This window comes from Oenanthe melanoleuca, chromosome 2 (assembly GCF_029582105.1).
Source record: "Oenanthe melanoleuca isolate GR-GAL-2019-014 chromosome 2, OMel1.0, whole genome shotgun sequence".
Classification (NCBI taxonomy): domain Eukaryota; kingdom Metazoa; phylum Chordata; class Aves; order Passeriformes; family Muscicapidae; genus Oenanthe; species Oenanthe melanoleuca.
In genome coordinates this window covers 80430458-80452306 of record NC_079335.1, presented here as the reverse complement: position 1 = coordinate 80452306, position 21849 = coordinate 80430458, and the positions used below count along the sequence as shown (strand labels likewise).

General features: G+C 44.4%; 1 protein-coding gene across 1 annotated transcript in view; it reads right to left on the bottom strand.

Annotated features, from left to right (window-relative positions):
• Nucleotides 1–21541, bottom strand: part of PHLPP1 (PH domain and leucine rich repeat protein phosphatase 1) — a 135189-nt gene extending 113648 nt beyond the window's left edge. The window contains 3 exon segments of the mRNA XM_056482815.1: nt 19600–21015; nt 21018–21101; nt 21262–21541. Of these exon segments, the coding sequence (XP_056338790.1) occupies nt 19600–21015; nt 21018–21101; nt 21262–21541 (1780 nt within the window).
• Nucleotides 21542–21849: the final 308 nt, after the last annotated feature.

Sequence of the window (21849 nt, the reverse complement as noted above, 5' to 3'; positions counted from 1 at the left end):
ACAACAACGCCCTTGCCTATGACCGCATTTTTTTTCTGCAATAGAAAGTATATACAGCCAAAAAAAAGCTAAGTAAAACTCCAAAAATCATAAATATTTAATCTCAGTCATCTAGATAACTGCATCTGAGCTTGAAAGCCACACTATAGTCTGATTAAGGTTTAAGGTGTCCAAAAATTAGAGCAATGCACTTGATTGGTAGTGTTTACCTACCCTGTTATGAAGCCAGGCAGAAATAAAAGTCTAAAAGCAAAAGATGCTAAAAGACAATTTGTTTTCTATATGTTTTATTAAAGACCAAAAATAATTCCTGCCTTTCAAAGCCCTTCCAGCCTCTCCATTTTTTCTTCTAGAATTTACATTTAGAATCTTCAAATTCTGCCTTTTTTTTTTTTTTTTTTTTTTTTGTGGAGAAGTAAAAAATGAAAAAAAAGGAAGAGCTGAGTTCTTCAAGCACAACTTGATTCCTCAACAAATGAGATTTCTGGAAAAGCATTCCAATGATTTCTTGCAACTGGATTACAAGTTAACAAGAAAACAAGGGATCTGTGGCTACTGAACTTTTGGATTATGCAGCCCAGCAATTTGCTAATGCAAGCTATTATATGTTCCAATATCAGGGCCACATGAAACATCTGTTTTGGTACTCACAATCCAAATGCAGCTCCGGGACTGTCCAGTCACTTAAAACGGAAGAGTGCTTGACTACTTTAGACAATGGTATGACAACAGAGCATCATGCCCAGCCAATTTGTTGGAAGGCTTCCTCACAAGAAAGTGCCTACCTGCACACTGCAGAAACCAAAAGGCTGCTTTGTGACTTTTCATAATGTTAGAGCCATACCACAGAAGAAATATCTCTACCTTGCAAGCATCCAGCTTCCAAGAGAGAACTTCAAATACAAGGACAAAAATCCAGGGATTTTTGGGTGTGCTACAAAAATGAAAGGGAAGAGGAAAAAAGTAATTCACCATTTCCCCCCATAGTTTTAAGATTACAACTATGGAAGAAATGTGTATGCTAAATGTTTCTCACCGTTATCAGGAATACAGAGGGGAAAGGACCAGGTGCCACAAAGATTTTGCTATCTTGCCCAAAGCCCTCCTAAACATCTTTTCATTTCAAAATACTTAAGAAAAAGTTAAGCATAATTTTAAAAAAAATAAAAGCGGACAACATGGTGTATCCACTAGAGTTGCCTTCACAGTTTTTTTTCCTCACAAAAATACGTGAGCTAAACGAAGAACATGGTACTGTACACAGTTTTATCTTGTATGGACATAAGAATCCTAGAGGAATTATGAGTCTCAGCTAAATCAGTGTCTTTTACAGTCATCATAAAATGCAAACACTGAAGACCTGCAAAGGAATATATGCCTGTACTTTGCAGCTTCTAGGGTTTAAAGCAGAAATATTAAAATATTTTCAAGAAAGGTGCTACACAGCAACTACAACAGTTTTTAAACTCACAAGAAAACTGAAAGAAAGGACAGAAGCTTTCCAGGTGACAGAACATAACATAGCCTCCATCTGACTGTCCTCATTTGCCCCAGGTTTGCATGTTATGCTCTTGCAAAAGACAGTGCAATGTTGACATTAAAAGTGAAACAATGACAGATAACTACTATCACCAAAATAAATGTCTAAGAGCTGGCTAAGTTAAACAGGACCAGAGGGAAATTCCAAAGCCTAATTTTATCCTCTTAAGTATCTAGTTATATAGGCATGTTTGCAGAAATATTTTCCATTCACATGATGACTACAGCATTAATTACTATCTTACAACATTCTGCTAAACACACACACACACACCGACAAATTTAAGCTTACAAAGGCATATGTTTCAACAGAGTAAATCCTACACCACTAACAGTGAGGAAAGGAGACATAAGAAGTGGATTTCAATTAAAACCAAAATGGTTTTCTTATGTAAAGCTCATCCACACAGTAAAATAAGCCTTTGACTCCTAGTTTACCTGTGTGATAGGTCCCCAATAGGCAAAGGGAACAACACAATCCTTTGGAGACTGATACTTTCAGGTGATAGTATCTTGCACAAAGCATCTTGTGGCAAGTGCTCAATTTGCTTATATAAGCCAGAAGCTAAACAAAAAGACTTGGCATTAGAACAGAACAGGCAGCTCTTGAGCATTCATCTACTCACAACACTAACAGCTAGGAGGAGCAATAGCATAACTACACGTTCCAACACCCCATTTTGTAACAGCAATCATTAACTCACCAGAATATGCTATAATGATTAAAAAAGGATAGGAATTACACTTTCTATGTAGCCCAGTTGTCCTCTTACAGTACTATCAGACTTTCAAAGATAGTTACCTTAACTTTAACATCCTGTATTCTGGAAGGTGAAACAAGCTAATTGCAAAACAGTCAAGTTTCTCTTCACACTCTTTTTACCTCCATTGTCCACTCTGCTCCAACAGCAACCCATAATTTGCACTCATTTCCAAGTGATGCCAACGCACTTCTCGGGCTGCCTGGCAACAGGAGTTTTACTTGTAAACCTCCCCCCAGCTGACACACTCCCCCTCCTCCAGTACTCAAGAATGTGTGGAATAGCTGAAGCTATTTATCTTCCTTTTGCAGAAGACTTTCACAAGGTGTTGAAAAACCACCAGAAAACCAACCTTGAGGCAAATCTGCGCTTGCATGCACTTTTTAGTAGTGTTATGAAATTGGGTTCACAAAGTAAGTTTAAGTAGTAACCTTCTAACTTTGAAGAGATTAAAATCTTATACATAATGTGTAATTTTATACATACAAGCAACCAGAAGGTTTTTAATATAAATCTGTAAAAAGTAAAGCTGCCACAGTACTTTTAGAGCTTAAAATGGTAAGCTTTTCTAAACGGAAAGCTGCCATGCATATTCAGCGCCAGTATTTATAACAGGAAAGAGAATTCAAAACTCATAGTTCAAAAGTTGGGGGGAAAAAAAAGCAATATGAAGAGGCTATCTACCAGCAACAATTTTTCACTCCTTGCTTCCTTGTTTTTCCTAGAACAATCCGGACACCTGGCACTACTTTCTCAGTTGCACGTGTGCTAACAGGTGCCATAATCCGTACGTAAATGTTGTTAACAGATCATGATCCAGAACCAATGACACCTTGGGAAAACTACTTCATTCACAAGACTTTATCTCATGAAAAGTAATTCAGACTGATCCCTAAAACTTCCAAGCTGGAGCATGGAAAGAAAAAAGGACAAAAACAGCCAAAATAGTCACTGACAGAGCATAAGCACAATGCTTTTCCTTATAGAAACTACAAAGGAACAGAATGAAACTCAAAAACACATTGCAGTTTTCAAGAGAACAGGAAGCTGTCCTACAAAAACATCAGAATTTCATATTTCTCACAGCAGGGCAATCCTTAAGTCCTACACATGCCAAGATCCCAATAAAAGTGAAACCTTATAAAGGTGATTACTTAGCTTTAAGGTAATCCAAATTTAAAACATTATTTTTAAGGGTACATTGGCTTGCAGGTTTTGTATCCCAGCATAAAAATGTGTACTTCACCACATGCTATGAGACAGACACACAAACTTTGGGTTCCCCACCTCTAATTCAGTTTCCAGATGAAACATGAGATGTAGCCCACCCTACCTACATAAAAAGCTTTTCATCTGTGAACTTTCTTGCCATTTAGGTACCAAACCATCCACTGTTCCTCCATTTTGCAACAGACAATCCAGAGAAATGTTAAAAAGCAAATACAGTGTACCACCCCAATTCCGTTTGTTTCAGTGAAAACGGCAACTTGCCCAAATCCTGCTATACTCATCCCAGATAGCTGCGTGCTTTCCTCAATGCCTCAGCTGTAGCAGCAGAAAACCCACACCAATATGTCACTTTCCCTTTTCCAATGTCCTTAACACATGTCAGTAACGTCTATCACTGTGGTATCTCATGATAAAGATTAGATACTACAGATCAGAGATGTGAGACAGCTCCTGAGAAGTTAAATGAATGCTAAAGTTCGCAGAGCATTTTGTAGTTTTGAGTACTAGCTTTGATTTAGTCATTTAGCTTTGATTCTTTCACCTTCTTGTCCCCTCTGTCTGTGCCCTTCTCAGAACCAAAGGAAAGCCAGTTACCAGCTTTCTTCTCACCAGGCAGCAAATACACTTCCTCATCCATCCCCTCCTTGAGAGAGCATTAGTAACAGTAACAGGATGATGAACCTATTGGCTAGAGCCCTAAAACTCAAACAGAAAAATAATTAAATAATTTGAGCAAGTTAAATGTAAGCAGCCAGCTACTACATGCCAGCATAACGTTTTCCTCATCAAATTCAGCACTTCAGAATATCTAAGATCACATGTGCTAGCAAAAAAGTGCTAATCTGTCCCTGTTCAGACAAATCCGAACATACCAAAGGATTCAGCTATCTTGAGGCTGTGGACTGTGAACTTCTCATGATTCTTTGCTCTTTCTCAAGAGCTGCCAAGTGTATAAACTGTTCCCATTATTTACTCACAGATTAACAGTTGGTAAATTGGTCCAAGGGAATTGCTGAAGAATTTTCCTTATAACCATTTCCCTTGCTTACAAAAAAAAAAAAAAAAAAAAAAGCCAACCACACAACGCCTTCCACCCCCAACCCCCCAACCCTGAATGAATGTGAGAACTTCCTGCACTCAGAACAGCATGAATAGACCTGGCAAGTAGTCAGGGAGATAGTACAGGCCCATGAATACTCTGAATTCAGCTTCTGTGCTGCCGCTAAATTAAAGGAATTCAGGAGCCTCACAAAGGCTTGGTTATTTAATTATATTATAAAATAAAAGGCTGAATCTATTAGACAGCATAGGAAAGAAACCCTTTCCCGAGTGCCTGCGCAGAACAAGCAGCCCCAGTGACTCTGCCGAACCTTCTCCCTCTCCTCAGGGTGATGTCACCAGCACACTGCTGCCAGATCCAGCAGAGTGCCGATGGCGGCACAGCACTGCTCTACCTGCAGGCAAGAGCCCTCACCAGCGTGCCTGAGACAAGCCCTGCTTCTCTACCACATGGGGCTTTTACCTTTGCTCTTCACTCACCACGAGACTCGTGACACTTGTGAGCAAGCTACAACTGTATTTATCTCTGTACCTTAAACCCCTAACTGGATGAACTCATACGTCAGCATTCAATCGCTCCTTTCACTTCAAGTGCCTTCAGTAAAAACCAAAGCACACACGTTATTAAGAGTAACAACTACCAGTAACCAGCAAGATATAAAAATTCTTTTTTTTCCCCAATCATGTGCTACCACCCTCCCCTTTGCAACTACCAAGGAACAAATGCACTCAGAAATTTGCTTTACAGGTCATTAGGAAATAAAATCAGGGCAGCTTCCTCTAAGTGAGGACTTTGTTTCTCATCAAATCTCTCAACAGCCACACATACATACGAGAAAATGATAGAGCAAGAATAGCACACAAAGGGAAAGATCAAAATGACCCAGAGCACCGTGCACTCATTTTTACAGTTCAGCTGCAAATGCCTGTGACTTGGGAACCCAGATTGGTACATGGTGAGATAGCAGCACCTCACTCTTGTGCCTTGCCAGAAAGGTGACAGCCCTACATCTCATCAAATCACAGTGATTTGCTCAGAGTAGTGGCCACGAGACCTGCAACCAGCTACCACCACGCTTTTCACTACCAAGAAGGGAACCAAAGATTCTCATCCAAAGCAAAACAGCCAGGTGTGCCTATAGGGTTGTATTCTCCTCAGCTTAGGCTGCTGAAAGGACAACTGTAACTCCAGTGCAGAGAAGCAAATGCACAAGAGAATCCAAAAAGACAGAACAGGATGTTTATACATGAAAGATAAGACAAGGTTTGTCTAACATTTCATTAGGAATAGAAGGGTATTGCACTATTTTCCTGCTACACATGAAGACGTTGTTTTATTCAGACATTTCTTCTACAAAAAGGTTAGTGGGTTTATAAAAATTAAAAGTGGGCATAAAAGACTTTAGGCCACAGCATTTATTTTGGTATGAACATCTACATTAGGTATCAAAGTTAGACATTAGTCTCCAACCATCTGTAGACAACTATGTATTTTGCTGCAAAACAGTATAGTCAAGTCTACAGAGAACAGTCCAAAGGATTTTCAACTGAGAACATGTTGTAAATGAAAATTAGTGGATGAGCTAAAGTAAAGCCCGAATGTGAAAACTGCGAAGAAAATGCCAGTGCAACAGAAATCCATAGTGCCAAGGCACAATGACAAGAGAACCTACTGAAGAGCATGTTGAATGCCATCTCTAATTAAGGACTGCCAATGCACACAGCAACAGAACAAACTTGAACTAGCTATACCACATCTGGAAAGCCAATTCCCCAACTCTAAGTGCAACATGGTTAAGAATCTCACAGAATAAAGAACACATCGATGCAAGAAGAGTTCACCTGTACAAAAACTACAGTTGTTCTTGTTTTCACCAGTGACAAGGACACATAGAATGGTAGAATATTCCAAGCTGGAAGGGACCCACAAAGATCATTGAAGCCCAATTCCTGACCTGGCACATGCCAGCCCCAAGAATCACACCATCTGTCTGAAAACATTGTCCAAACACTTCCTGAACTCTGGCAGGCCTGATGTGCCATGACCACTTCCCTAAGGAGCCTGTTTCAGTCTCCAACCACATTCTGGTGGTTTCCTAACATCCAGCCTAAACCTCCCCTGACACAGCTTCATGCCATTCCCCTGCCCTGCCTGTCATTGGTCACCAGAGAGATCAGTGCCTGCCCCTCCACTCCTCCTTGGGAGGAAGCTGTAGGCTGCAATGAGCTCTCCCCCTCGGTCTTCTCTTCTTCAGGCTGAACAAACCAAGCTGACCTCAGCAGCTCCTCATAAGGCTTCCCCTCTAGATCCTTCACCAGCTTAGTAGCCCTCTTTCCAATCTTTCTCATACTGTGGTGCCCAAGACTGCAGACAGTATTCAAGGTGAGGCAGTAACAGTGCAGAGCAGAGCAGGACAACCCCCTCCCTCAACTGGCTGCTGGTGCTGTGCCTGATGCACCTCAGGATGTTGTTAAGCCCTCTGGGCTGCAAATGCACACTGCTGACTCATGTTCTACTTGCCATTGACCAGGATCCCCAGATCCCTTTCCGTGAGGCTTCTCTCCAACCTCTCTTTCGCCAAGTTGTGTGCGAATGCAGGGTTCCCACCTTCCAGGTGCAGAATCTGCCATGTGCCCCACTGAACTTCATTTGGTTGGTATGCAATCCTCTTCTGGACAGAAGTCTCAACACTGACTTCCTGGGACCTGCCTACCAGGAACCCTGCCTTTTTTGGGGCTACAAGAGGAGACTGTACAATTCTCCCTAGCAGCACTTTCCTTCACAATTCAGAAAGGACAATGATTGTTAACTGCATGTTTTATTTAACTCGTCTAGTCGATCATGCCTAGCTTAGCTGGTGACAGCAAACATGAGAGCAGTGCCAAATGCTGAATCTCCTCCATGTCTGCTGTACACATTCCTAAAAAGCAGAGGCTTTAAGGATGTGCTGCATGTAATACCACTGACACTCTAAAGTTAAAAGTCAGTCTAATGCTAAAGAATCAGTACATCCAATTCTAGGTTCAAAGGCTATAACAGCATGAACTCTTCCACTATCAGCCATAATTCTTACTATGCAAAATCAGCCTTTTGTTCCTTTACTTCATAATCAGTTTACAAATTCTTCTAACAGACAAGCCAAGCCACAACCCTTGCCTTTTAAAACCCTAGATTTGCTAGAGATACTCTGCTGGATGAAGAACATACATGATACAGGATTTTTTATTTAACAAAAAACCCTAAAAACTTTTCAAATGCTTATTCCTGTAATATAAAGGTACAGTACACCTTAAACTGCTTTAAGGCTCTGTTCTTTTTAACTCTTGGCTACACTGTTGCCTGATCCTACATTAGTTTGCTGACATATACAGTCAGCAATTTGTTGAATTTGTTACAGCCATGTGCTGTGACTCTCTAGAGTGAATTTTACTTACTTATTTTTGCAGCCCTGTGTTAGCCATACTAGAACAAATGTTCCTTCTCCACAAGTAATGCACTGGTACTGTTTGATATACAGCTTTACAGATACAGGCATGGAAGAATGAGGAACACACAAAGAGGCCTGCTGATACATGCATATTGAAAAGAAACCATTCAAAGTCTTCAATAAGAAGACTCAAAATGTACAAAATGGCTGAGTTAGTAAATGCAGCCAAGAATGTCCAAAAATTCCAGTAAAAGAAAAAGGAGGTGGGGGGGAAGGAAAAAGAAAAAAAAAGACAGGAGGAGGGAAAAAAAGACTAAACGGAAAAACGGAAAAAGAATAAAAATAAAAGCACTACAAAAAAAAAAAGACAAGTAGGAAAAAAGAAGGAAAAAAATAAGGCAAAAGGAGTGAGAAGTATCTGCTTGTTCTGGGCTGAAAGGATCTACAGTTGATCTCTGCTTTGCAATCTGCTGACACTCTCAAGACAGTGCTGTACACAAATAAGGTGATAAATCTGCATTCCCCATTTCCACAGTGTAAGTAAGTAGTATCAGTTATTTGCCAGGAACTCAAAATACATCTCCTATTAATACAGAAATGAAGCAGCAAGAGGTGCTGAAACTGCTCACACTCCAGTGGAGCACTGTACAAAGGATCACATCCCATCCTGTGTTGCAAATTAAACATCAAATATACCTCGGGCTCTAGCAGACTGTTTTATCCAGAGAAACATTTTCTCAGACACTCACAGAAGAGTATGGCCTAGTCCACTGCAGGCTACAAGCTGTCTTAATCTCTGTACTACACTATCTAGTGACACTGATCATTATATTTTCATTCTAGGTTTCAATTACAAGAAGCTGCAAGTTGCAAAATAAACTAGGATCTTTTATCACAAAGATAAAAGAAAGGAAGCATTCTAAAGCATTTTTCTTACAAGAGACACATTCAATATGTAACCTGTAAGGCATAATAAGTAAAATAATTTAATGTACTCTTCTCGTATAAGCAGGAATCATAGTTGTCATTTGATTAAAAAGATTAAAGAGACACACCAAGCAGTTCTCATTGCTACAGTCTAATCTTAGCAGGGATGAATATGCTTATACAGATGATACCATTGTTCTGGAAGTCATTAAATGGGGAACACTTTCTGTATATGATGGTTTGAAATGTATCACATAAATATGTTTATTCACAGGGAATATACAGACCATAGGTTCTAATTTAATGATATAGAGAAGGGACATGTTTTACATGCCATTCAAACAAACCCATCCACACCCCCCAAAAACCAAAACCAGAACAAGAAGACACATCCCCAGCAACTTCCCAGAGCTTGGACACTTCAAATACTTTCAGCCAGTCTTTTCTTTTATTAGGACACCCAAGGACACCCAAAAATGTTAACTGCTTGCTCTGAAAGGATTTAAATTCAGGTCTACTTCTAAATAATCAACTTCTAATCCACAGAACCATGCTTCCACCAAGACAGTACATTAGAAGTCCTCAACTCAGGAATAATTTTGTATAATTACATACTGCACAGCTTTCAACAAACTCCTGTCAGTATTTCTGAAATGTTAAATTGCATCTCCCACACATATATGATTAACTTCTCTTTGAGACACATCCTGTTTGCAACCTGCAAACTATCATGCTTTAGTGCTTGTGGCCACAAAAAATACTGGTACCAGAAGAAACCAAGAACTCCTAGACTGTTAACTTCAGTTCATTAGACATGCTAGCCATCTTCCAGATGTTCCACCACTTCATTCTTAACACTTTGTCATTAACCACTTTATTTCAACAGACAAGCTTCGTAGCATGAAAGCAAACAGACGTAGATGCAGAAAGTCAACAGTGACACACAGTAATTATGCCTGAGACAACCTAATAAGTTTCATAAATAAAATGACTGCTCACTGATGTCCCCTAGAGGTCTGTCTGTCCCACTAGATAACACACAGAACAAGGAAAAATACCTTCCTCCATCACTTCCTTAGTCCTGCACTTCAGTCACAACAACCCATGCAGAGCTACAGGCTGTGGGCACAGGCTGGAAAGCTGCTGGTGGGAAAAGGACCTGTGGGTGCTGGTTGACAGCAGCTGAACGTGAGCCAGTGCATACCCAGTGGCCAGAAAGGCCAATGGCATCTTGGCCTGTATTAGCAATAGTGTGGCCAGCAGGAGCAGGGCAGGGATTGCCCCCTGTACTGGGCACTGCTGAGGCTGCACCTCCAATCCCGTGCCCAGCTCTGGCCCCTCACTACAAGGCCATGGAGAGGCTGGAGCGAGTCCAGAGAAGGGCAATGGAGCTGGGGAAGGGTCTGGAGCACAAGTCTGATGAGGAGCAGCTGAGAGAGCTCAGGTTGTTTGGGCGGGAAGAAAAGAAGGTGGCAGGGTGGACCTTATCACTCTACAACTGCCTGAAAGGAGGGTGCAGCCAGGTGGGGGGTGATCTCTTTTTCCAGGCAACAAGTGACAAGAGGAAAAGGCCTCAAGCTGCACCAGGTGAGACTCAAGTTGGACATCAGGAAGAATTTCTTCACTGAAAGGGTGGTCAGGCATTTGAATAGCCTGCCCAGGAAGGTGGTGAAGTCACCATCCCTGGAAGTGTTCAAGAAACAACAGGACATGGCACTTAGTGTTAAGCTGGCATGGAGGTGTCCAATCAAAGGTTGGATTCAATGACCTTGGAGGCCTTTTACAACCTCAACAATTCTATGAATTTGAATCAATAATCATAAAAGAACTCATGATAAGGAGTCACTGGTTCAGCTGACCAATCATCTAATAAGCAAGTAGATTGCACACATAGGTAGCTTTGCTGCTTGTAGGACTCTAAGCACAAATGCAGTGCTTCTACTTACAATCTGTGGAAGAAAAAGGTTAGAGAGGATCTGGCAGTAAGACAAAGCAGGTGCTTGAATGAGAACAAAACATCACTGTACACAATTCTCATCAGAAAACTCACTGTCCACTTAGATACTTGCAACTTTCAAGGCAGCTTTCAAACTGATGAGAGCTGCTTAGATAGAGCTCCTCCACGGTGTATATAAAAGCAAAATTGTTGCTGATAAGGACATCCAAGATCTTCTGTACCATTTATAGAGCCAATAACAGTTTGAACTAGGCATAGTTATTGTTTAAAGAAGCATGCAGCTTTTACAAAGGAAAGGAGTCAGAATTATTCGCATCAACTGAAGGTGCCTGAATCACAGGTTTTGTTCTACCCTTAATTCGGCATCTACATTCTCTCCTCCCCAGAGCACACATTCAGAAAAGGAGTGGCCTGCTACTTATCTTAATTACAGGTCTTACTATCTCCTTCTCTTTGGACACAAAGCTTCATAAATCAAACAAACAGGAAGAGAAATTGCATTCAGATTACATAATGAGGTTTATGTAAATTGCACCTACAGCCCAGGGTCCTGAACTTCAAAGACATTCCAGCTCCTCATTACCCCCTGGACCAAGGCCCATTGTTTTGTCTTTATTTAAATAAGCTGGCATTTGGAGTGCTCAAAGATGAGAAGAACTGGTTCAAGTGGCTATTATGGGGTTTTCAGAATTATGATTACAATCCAGAGCCTAGTAAAGTTGAAGATTCCCATTGACACTGCACAAGACCAAGAACAAATAATGCCCTGCAGAGGAACAACTTTACCTCTGGCCCACAAAAACATGTTGAATTAAACTCTAAAAATCTTGCCCACTTACAAAATTTTCATTTTCCTTCTACCAAGAACTAAACTAGATAAAACTGAAGAGAAAAATTCCCTGAAATTCAGTATTTTGCATCAATATGTAAATAGTTATTCTTAGCTGTCAAATCGAGGAACACACAGTTAGTTGAGCAATGAGTATTTTCAGCATCCCTCCAAATAAGTCAAAGCCAGCTGGGAGAAATTTTACTTCCCTATTGAGAGAAAAAGCTTCAAAGAAGAGTATGCTACGTTGTGAAATCAAAAATCTTCACTCCAGGAGGTCTTTCTTCCTGATTTTATAGTTGTCATTTTTAAATGTAATGTCCTCCAAAAAACAATTTTTGCCCCCTAAATAATGGGGGGATGAAGCAGGAAGGGGGGTACAAAACCCCCAAGAGATTATGCACCATTCCCATTCTTTCACATATTTAACCACATCCTGGGGAGAAGAAAGTCTCAGCCATTAGATCCCAAGGTCAGGACTAGCTAGCTAGATAACCAGGGAAGCAAAAGGAATCCTGATTGGGGCAACTGGCAAAGAGAACTTGGATTATCCCCTTCCATAACTAAATGATATTTATGTGACAGTGGCAGGGAGTACAGAGGGCCCTGGTGACCTGGTGAATAACATACAAGACCCCAAGGGGCAATTACTGGCAGTGCCCTCTTTAAAAAAAAAAAAAAAAAAAGAAAAAAACACCACAGTGCCAGCACAGACACCGCAGAAAACCTGTTCTACCATTCATTTCGCCAACCTGAAATCCTGAACGGAACTTCAGCAAAACACAGTATTGTTATTCATTTAAAACCCACATACATCCCTCCGTGATGGTACAACAGCTGCTGCATTCCAAACAGCAAGCAATGTTTTTTCTGAACATTAACAGTTTACCATACAGAACACATATGATACAAAGTAAATGAAGAGTTAAATAAAATATATCATAAATAACAGTACTTAAGTTTAAAATTCTCAGATACCTAAGGTGACTTCAGTATGTAGTAGCAATCAGTGGGAAAATGTTCAATTCAAATTTGCCACGAGTTATTTTTAGAAAATGCTATCTATGTTAAGATACCATGGTGGATAAATGCCAGATTAATTGAAAAAAATAACTAATCTACAATGAATACAGGTTATTTTCTAGTAAAAAATGCATAGATTATTCTCACAAAAAAGGCAACACTACAGCTAATTCAGCTGTCCAGAAAAGTAAGGACAAAAGTTACACAAAGAATAAAACATGGCACTTTGGAATGAAGAACAAAACTGAAAAATCTAGAATTTTCAGAAACTTTCTGCCATAAAATTTATAGATCTTAACTACCTCGAATCTATACTCAACTCTGACACTACAATGCAGTTGTAATTTTAACAGGTTTCCAGTCTCTTAGATAATTTTCATAAGAAAGATACCATTATTTGGTTTGTTTGGTTTTTTTTTAATGAAGACCATTGTACTCCTGTGATGTTTCTTAAATACCCTGTGAAGGGCATAGTGTTTCAGAATTCCTGTCTTAGAGCCATATAGAAAAAGTTAAGACACATTCATTTTTCGTGAGTTTGAAACTTTTAGGTGTTTATGAAGGTCCACTGCATTTCTCTTAAACATCTTGGAGAAGTAAAAACTAAGCTGGAATGGCCAAGACAGTGAAGTTTACAAACCTGAAGATATTTTGGTGTATCCTACCCCACTTTTTTTACTTGGTTAAAGTTTACCCACACAAACTGCAAGTGACTTGAAGCATCCAAATCTATTCCACTCGAATACACGCACACAAAATATTTTACCAAAATACTCTCAAAGGTAACTACAGCATCCAGTTTTCTGGTTAAAGAATACAGCTATTACAGAGCTACTCCAGATAAACAACTTCCCAGAGTGTCAATCCTCATTTGAGCAAAAGTTCTAAAATAGAGCAATGAAACTGACTGAAGGGAAGCTGAAAACAAGTATACGAGCACTTTGATCTGAACTAAAATGCCACTGTGCCCCATTCCACAAGCAGTGAAACAACACTGAAGACTAAATCAAATTATCTTTGCTTCTGTCCAAGGCAAATAAAAGGTCAGTCTTTAGTTTCTTTTTCTTTTTTTCCCCTAATTTAATATTCTAATAGCTTAAATAGTTATTCAAAATTATCACCCTTAAACACAGAGAGAAATGAATGTAAGCATGTGAGGCACAGGTTCCGTCCAAATGAGAAAGCTGAGTATAAGAACTAGCAGTCTCAGGATTTCCATCTCTAAACTTTTATTCTATGGAATTCTGTATGCATATATATTTTTAAATTGACTTGCTCCAGCAGGTTCTCTTATACATGGCTCTTTCTTACAGGACCACTTAAATAACAAATATCTCTTTATATTGTTTATTAAAGAGGTTTTTTTAACCATAAAAGCAGGTTTTGATAGTTAAGCACACACCAGTTGCTAACACTGGATTGAATTAATCCCTTTTTTTTGGTACTATTAAGTAGCACCTTCCCAAGAATCATACAGTGCTTTAGATGCATACCAGTCTGCCAGTGTCCTAATAGAACAGATGAATGCTTTCATTAGAGAAGGGCTCTTAGGTATATCAGCAATTCCATCATCAAGAGAATGTTTGTACAATTTAAATAAAAAAGGAGGGAGGGAAATAATTCGTAAAAATTGCAAAGGGACAGTATTAAAACACATTAAGAGAAAAGAAAGTAAAAAGAATGGCATGTTCTGTGCTGTGAAGCAGTGAAGAAATTCAGCTCCTGGATGTACCAAATTAGGTACTACACATTCAGTATATATAGTAACTGCTATGTACATCACACTAAAATCTCCCGTGTTGGTACTTAACACGTACTTAAGTTATGGATACCAGCCAGGAGTACAACAGAATTTAAAAGTTGCAAAGACCATTGTACTTAACAGCTGTCACATACCAAAGCTCAGCTGCCCCAGCATTCCAGCATTATCTGCAGGGCTCCTCCTGTGCAGGAGCCCCAGAGCCCCCCTGAAAGCTGCCTACCTCAGAAAGACCCCATTCCAACAGGAGATAAGCAAATGGCTATGCACGTGAACAGGTGGAGCCAGCCAAAGGCAATGCAACCATTTTAAACTTTCCTGCAGAACAGGACTAGAAATGTCATTACCTTGGGAATGACATGGACCAAGCCCAGATTAAAACTGTTATGTAGCTGAAATGTGAGTGCTTCCCAAAGAGGAAAAAAAAAATCTCTGCAGGAGATGCCAACACATAAATGATTAGGTAAATGATGAGGTAAAAGAATGTTCATCTGAGTCACGTTAGGAAGAAAAAAAAAAATCAGGATCATAGCAGCCCTGAGCAGAGGTTGTTTTTCCTTTCGGTATCAGACAAGTTTCATGAAGACCTCTCCTGTCCAATCACACCTGCAGGAAGACATCCATTCACATTAATGTGAACTAATTCCTTTCATGTTAAAGACATGAGATGTCAGAACTATGTCAAGTGCTCCAAAAGCAGCTCTTTAGTGCACAGCTGTTCTCCCACACTCAGTAATAAAAAGAGTGTCTCTAGCATGCTTCCCCCCGTAACGGCACTCAGTCACCTTAAATCGAGTTTATCAATGTATTAAATAGCTGAACTGTGTTATTCACCAAGTAGTACAACAAGCAGCCATCAATTCAATACATTCCACAAAGCTCTGCATTGCCAGGCCTCTGGCACCTTCCAAACTAAGCATCTAAAACCATGTTTCCATCCATCTAGCTGGAAGTCTTAGTACAACCCCAACTGCAAGGTTTATTTTTTTTTAAAGAAGGCACGCAAACACAATTGCTCAGAGCACTGCAACTGATCCTGATACAAGATCTTCCCCCGCTTTCTTTACTGGACAGAAAAACATCCCTTGTAACGTACGTCAAGACCAAGCTACATTCATTTTTCTTTACAGCTTTCTAAAAGGCCACATGAGCCAAAAGGATCTCTTCCCAAATACCATCTGACAGCCAGATGCAAAATTAACACCCTTAATTACATCTGGCATTTCTTAGTACTGTGCCTACAGGCACTCACCTACCGAAAAAGTGATATATTTGATGACACTGGCAGGTGCAGAAGCCCTATGTCACATCAGGGGGCAGAGAATTTAATGGTGGCCAAGCACCAGAATCAGAAATAACATCACCTTTCAGCACTAAAACAAAAAAGCCTCAAACATCAATTGTACTGAACCAGTCTTCAAGACCAGGATCATATTACTCACACACCTAGCCATGCAGAAGCTCCAGAACACAGCACTGCATATAATTCCATGCTTTTTTTTGATCTAAAACAAATAAGCAGTTTTCAGCTTTTAATGAGACTGTTGTATTAGTCTGCTTTTCCTTCTACGTGCAAATTATCTCAGGACGTCAAGGCCACTGGGACAACAGTTATTTTTACAAATCAATAAGGAACACTATAACTTGTTTCTAAAAAGTCTTCTGGATCACAGCCACTCTTGAGGTTTTAGGAATAGTTTAGGAAGTCTGACCTAATCGGTCTCCCAGCGACAATATCATGACTGTAATTGTACTATGGATTCTTACACAGTTCCATAACTCAGTCACACAGTATCTCAGCAGAAAGCTATTTAACCATGTCCTTTTAAATAGAGATTAAGTATTTCAAACTTTGAGGACATTATCTTTTCTTAAGATAGATTTCAACAGAGAGAAAAACTGACATGCCTGACCAACCACTAATGCCCAGTTTTGCTCAATATTGATGTTACAGGACGTAGGATCAGCCCCTTAAAGCTGTAAAGGATTTTGTTTTAGCAGCTGTGTTTCTGTTTAATGCTTAAAGAGTCAAGACACTGACGGAATCAACCACACTCACACTCTTAAAGAAGAAAATGAGGAGACACCAGAATAAACATGTACTAACCACATTCTGAAACAAACCATGGCAATGTACAGGAAGCACTTTTACCTTCTTAGTGTCCCATTTTGGTTTTGAAGGTTTTTTAAAGACCAGATATTTCATTTAGAGAACATTTGTGGACTGCTATTTATTAAGAAAACTCCTTTGTCACAGCAGAAAAATCTGATTCCCTACAGCTCTCCTAGCAAGTATTTTTTTTAATCTGTGTTTTCCAGATTCCAAAACAAGAGAAATTACCAGCCTACAGCAATCACTAAAACTATTTGCTACATTGTCTTATGTGGAATTTGTAATGGTAAGTTTCAGTACAGTCATCTTCCAGTCTTAAAACTGTCTCTCCTCAGAAAGAAGAAAAACCCCAAAGTCATCACTTTGCTCTCTTTTCTCCCCACTCCAGGGGGATTAGGTGAAAGAATTCCTTTTAGAAGCAATGCAATAAATCCAGCCTAGGTTTCTGCCATTTCACATCAGTACAAGACCAGTATCACCAAATCCTACTGAGACAGCTTGCAGGAAATTACAGGGATAGAGATGCTAGTGGTTCTCTATCCATTGGGACAAGCCAGGCCACTTAAATCAACGAAGTCCTAGGCAAACAGGAAATCACTGTTTTAAAGCTTTCCTTAGGGTATAATCCTGGAGGATCAATTATTAAAAAGGTATTTCTCCTGAGCAAAACACTTAACTTTGAGACCAAAAAAATTGCTCCCCTTTCCAGTGTAATTTGGTGTGTATTCTTTTTAAGTGTCTCTCCTTCCCTCCCTTTCATCTTCGGGTTGTGTGTGTATAAAATAAGGAAGCAGAGATATCTTGCCAAGACGGTTACATAAAATCAGTATGATTACATGTCAGTAATATTTTCTTAACTGTTTTTGGCTGGTCTGGTACCTTAGATGCTGCAACCTTTCTGTTACAAGCACCTGATCACAGGTGTTTTAGATGTTGATCACAGATCCTCTCAAAGAGATAAGGATTTCAAAAAACGCTGCACTTTTGAAGTACAGAGGCATACTTGTTAGCATATGAACTTGCGTAAGAAATTTGCATTAATTTAATCCTATATATGCTCACAAAAATACCCTTTCTTCTATTCAGTAGTTTTGTACAAGGAAGTCTAAAATGTACGAGCTACATTAGCAGTCAAGTTGAGACACTGAAATAAAACAGAGTTGGAACATCCTCATTTAGCATGTATAATTAATCATTTAATGCATTAAAACTATATGCAAACAGGCTTAACTGTGTGTAAGACTTCACTGTTTCCTGATTATGTTTTCTTTAGAACGCATCCTGTTAGAAAAGGAGGCACACAGCTGTCCCAATTTAAAACACGTGTATGCATCCCCATTTAGTGCTGGGGTGGGACTGGAAATAAAGAAAGCACCATCCCTCCCAGCATCACCTGCTGACTTCCATCCTCAAGAGCAGGCACAGAAACACAAAAGACCACAATTATTATCTGGAAAAAAAAAGTATTTTAAACTACTTTCTAACTCAAATGCATCTAACCTATTTCTGTCAATTCCTTTACAAATACTACTTTTGCACTCGTTATGCCAGGGTCACTGTACAATCAGAAGAATCTGAAGAAAAGCTGAATTGACCGCTTGCCACCACTCCCACATTCTCTTCTGAATAAAGAAGGGCACTTATCCAGCGTACTGTTCTCCTTCCCACCCCACCATTACCGACTCCATTTGACATTCAGCGGAATTCATTCGAGAAAGGAATCTCTGTATTTTTCAGAGCTAAAGCACTGAATTCTCACGGTTCATTGAAGGACCATTCTGCTCAGCCAACCCAGCAAGGGGATGGATGGCATGTGCTACTTTGCTAGCATGACCTCATCTCGGGATATCACATTTACCTGTTTCACAGGAAAATTTACAAGGTATTTGAATGCATACTTGGACATTAAACAATGTCTTCTTTTTGAAGAGATGTACAGGATAGTTAAAAGCCAAGAAGTTCCGGGATCACAGTAAGTCTTTTACACAAACCAACTCAACTGACACACAAGGTATTTTTAAACCTCCCTAAAACTGCAGAAAGTTGCATAATTACAACGTGGGACGAACTTTTCCACCCAACACTCCAAATTCTGTACTGTACGGTGGAACAGCAAAGCTGCGTTACAAAGCTTCTCCCTTTTCATTATAAAGGTTTTGACCACCCCGCTTCCAAAGACCATGACTTGTGCTTCCCTGCTTCTCTCGCGTACTGCCCTCAGTCTCTCAGTGAAGTCCCACTACTCTAAAGGGTAAAACCGATGCCAACACCGCGGAAAGCCAAGCGCAGAGTTTCGTTTGCAGGAATGCACCGCTCTCAGCTCATGCATCCGCGCTCCCTGTACTGTTGTAACCCATTTCAGGAGCAAGAACTCCTTCGGGGGCTTCCCCCTCGGGAGAGAGCTGGCCGTGCCCTCAGCTCCGCGATGGGGCGGGCTCGCAGCTCCACTAAACCTGCCGGCATCCCGCAAACGTTTGGAACAAACAGCCTTCGTCCTCCCGTGCCCGACAGCGGCACCGATGCAATGCCTCGTCACTAGGGAAAGCAGTAGTAGATTAAGGCTGATTTAACCTCGAACGCCCAGTGCCGCTGCTGGGAACGGGAAAACAACACAAGCGCGACCTCCATTACCGAGGCGGTGAAGGAAGGGGAGGCTGCCCCGCGGACAGCGCTGGAGCAGCCCGAGCGCCGCTGACACCGCGGCTTCACCGGCAGCCGGCGCGGGGCAGCGCTTCCCGCCGCCGCCGGGGACCTCCCGGCACGGCCCCTCCCCGGCGCGGCGCGGAGACACCCGCGGGCCGCCTTCTCCGTGACGGGACAGCCCCGGGCCACCTTCCCCGCGACAGGGGACAGCCCGGCGGAGGAGCAGCGCCCAGCCGCCCGCACGCCCTCCGCTCACCCCGGCGCGCCAAGAGCCGGAGCGGTGGGCGCGGCTCCCGCCCCTTCCCCACGGCCGCCCCCCGGCCCCGCTCACCGGCGTAGAAGCGGATGAGGCAGCCGGTCTCCGAGTCCATGCCCTCCTCCTGCACCCGCCACAGGTCCCGGAAGCCCAGCTGGGAGAGGTAGTCGTTCTGGATCTGCAGCGGCTTCTCGTGGGCCTCCAGCCGCCGGCTGGTCTCCCCGTGCAGCTGTACATACAGGGCGGGCGGCCCCGCCGGCTGCTCCCGCCCGCCGGCCGCGCCCGCCGGCACCCCCACTGCCCGCCCCGGGGGCAGCTCCCCCGGGCAGGGGGGGCCCCGGCCCGGCCCAGCACCTGCTTCTTCCACCCCGTCGGGGGGCGCCGGATCCACCTCCAGCTCGTCCGAAGAGGACGAGCCACCGCCGCCGCCGCTGCTGTAGGGGTCCAGCCGGTCGGAGACGCTCTCGGCGCTGGGGCTGAAGCTCTCAGTGTCGGAGCCGGTCGGCCCCAGCTCCCCCAGCAGGGAGGGGCAGGAGAGCGGCGGCCCCGCAAGATACAGTTCGGCCGGCGGCGCCCCGGGGCTCAAGTCGGAGGGCGCCGGGCTCGGCCGGCCGCCGGCCAAGTCGCTCTCCTCGGCGCCGCTGCACAGCGGCAGGCGGTCGGGCCGCGCCGCTTCCCCGCAGCCTCCTCCGGACAGTCCGCTCCGTGTCCCCCGCCGGCTCCTGGGCTTCTCGTCCGGCTGCGGCCGCAGCCCCTCGGCCGCGGGCTCGGGCGGCGCCTCGGCGGGGCCCGCCGGCGGCTCGGGCGGGGGCTGCGGCGGCGGCGCGCCCGCCTTGCCCAGCACTCGCACCACGCTGCTGCCGCCCCGGTGGCCGAGCTGCTGCAGCCGGGCGGCCACCTCGGCGGCCGTGGTCTCCAGGGTGCAGAGCACCGGGCGCAGGTAGCAGTTCATGTGCCGCTCGTAGACGTGGACGCAGCCCCGCTGCAGGTCCCGCCGCACCCAGTCTCGCTCCGGGGGCTGCAGGGGCTGCAGCTGCCGGGGCGGCTTCAGCAGCAGCAGCGCCTTCCTGTCCAAGCTGCGGGTGCCCAGCGAGGGGGCCGGGGCGCCGCCGGCAGAGGTGGAGGCGGCGGAGAGGTTCCTCTTCAACCTCCCCCGCCGCAGGAGCAGAGAGTTAGCGCTGCCGGCCCCGCCGGGGGCCGCCGGAGTCCCGCTGGCCGCCAGCGCCGCGGGAGGAGCGAAGCCGCCGGCTCCCCCTCGCCTCCGCCGCGGGCCGCCGGCTGCTTTGCCGTCCAGCTGCCCGCCGCCGCCCGACGGCTCCGCGCCGCTCTCCGCCTGACTCCTCCTGCCCGGGGAGCCGCTCTCCGGCTCCCCCCGCCCGCTTCCCGCCGCCGGGGCTTCTGCCGCTCGCTGCTGCGCGGGCTCCATCGCCCGCGGGGCCGGGGATGCCGCCACCGCCGCCGCCCTGCTGGGAGCGCCGCTCGGCGCGGCGCGGGGGGGCCGAGCGGAGCGCGGCGCCGCGTCCCGGGGGTGGGGGGGATTACGTAGCAGCCGCGGCAAGCATTCCGCCGGTGCCCGGCTCAGTCCCGCTGCCCGGCTGTCGCCAGCGCCATTAGCGAGGGAGGGAGGCAGGCGGGCAAGGAGCGAGCGATCCCGCCGCCGTCCGCCGCTCCCCGCGCGCGCGCGGCTCATGAATATTAACCAGCCCACGGGGAGCGAGGGAGGCTCGCGAGGGTGACGCCACCGCTCGCGCGGCGGGGCGGGGCCTCGCCCATAAACACAGCGTGACTCCCAGCCGGCCCGGGCGGCGCGCGGGGGCCGCTGGGAGCTGTAGTCCCGCGGCGGCCGCGAGTCCCGGGGGCCGCGCAGGCTCCGGGGCGGGAGCGCGGGAGGGGAGAGGCCGGAGCAGGCCGGCGGTGTCGGCGCTCCCCCGGGAGGTGTAGCGTGCCGCTGCCGCCCTTCACGGCGCGGGGCTGTATCCGTGTTAAAATGATTCCGGGACTTTGTCCCGCGCCCCATGTTTGTGTTGCTCAGGTCTGGCCCGAGGGTTTGGCCGGGCCGCTGAGCGCTCTGCCCGCGCTCTGCCCAACCTGACGCGTTCCCCCGCTGGCTGCCTCGGCGCGCAGCCCGAGCAGAGCCCAGGCCGTGTTCCCTCTGAAGAGGGAGATGATTCCTCCAGATCCAAGATGGAGAGAGACATGGAAATGTGGGTGGAAACATGTATGTGTATATATGCGCATATACTGTGAGAAGAGCTGCTTTGTGAGTAGACACAGAAGGTTTCTGTGCCATTAGTCTGTCATTGTATTTCTGGCACTAAACTTACC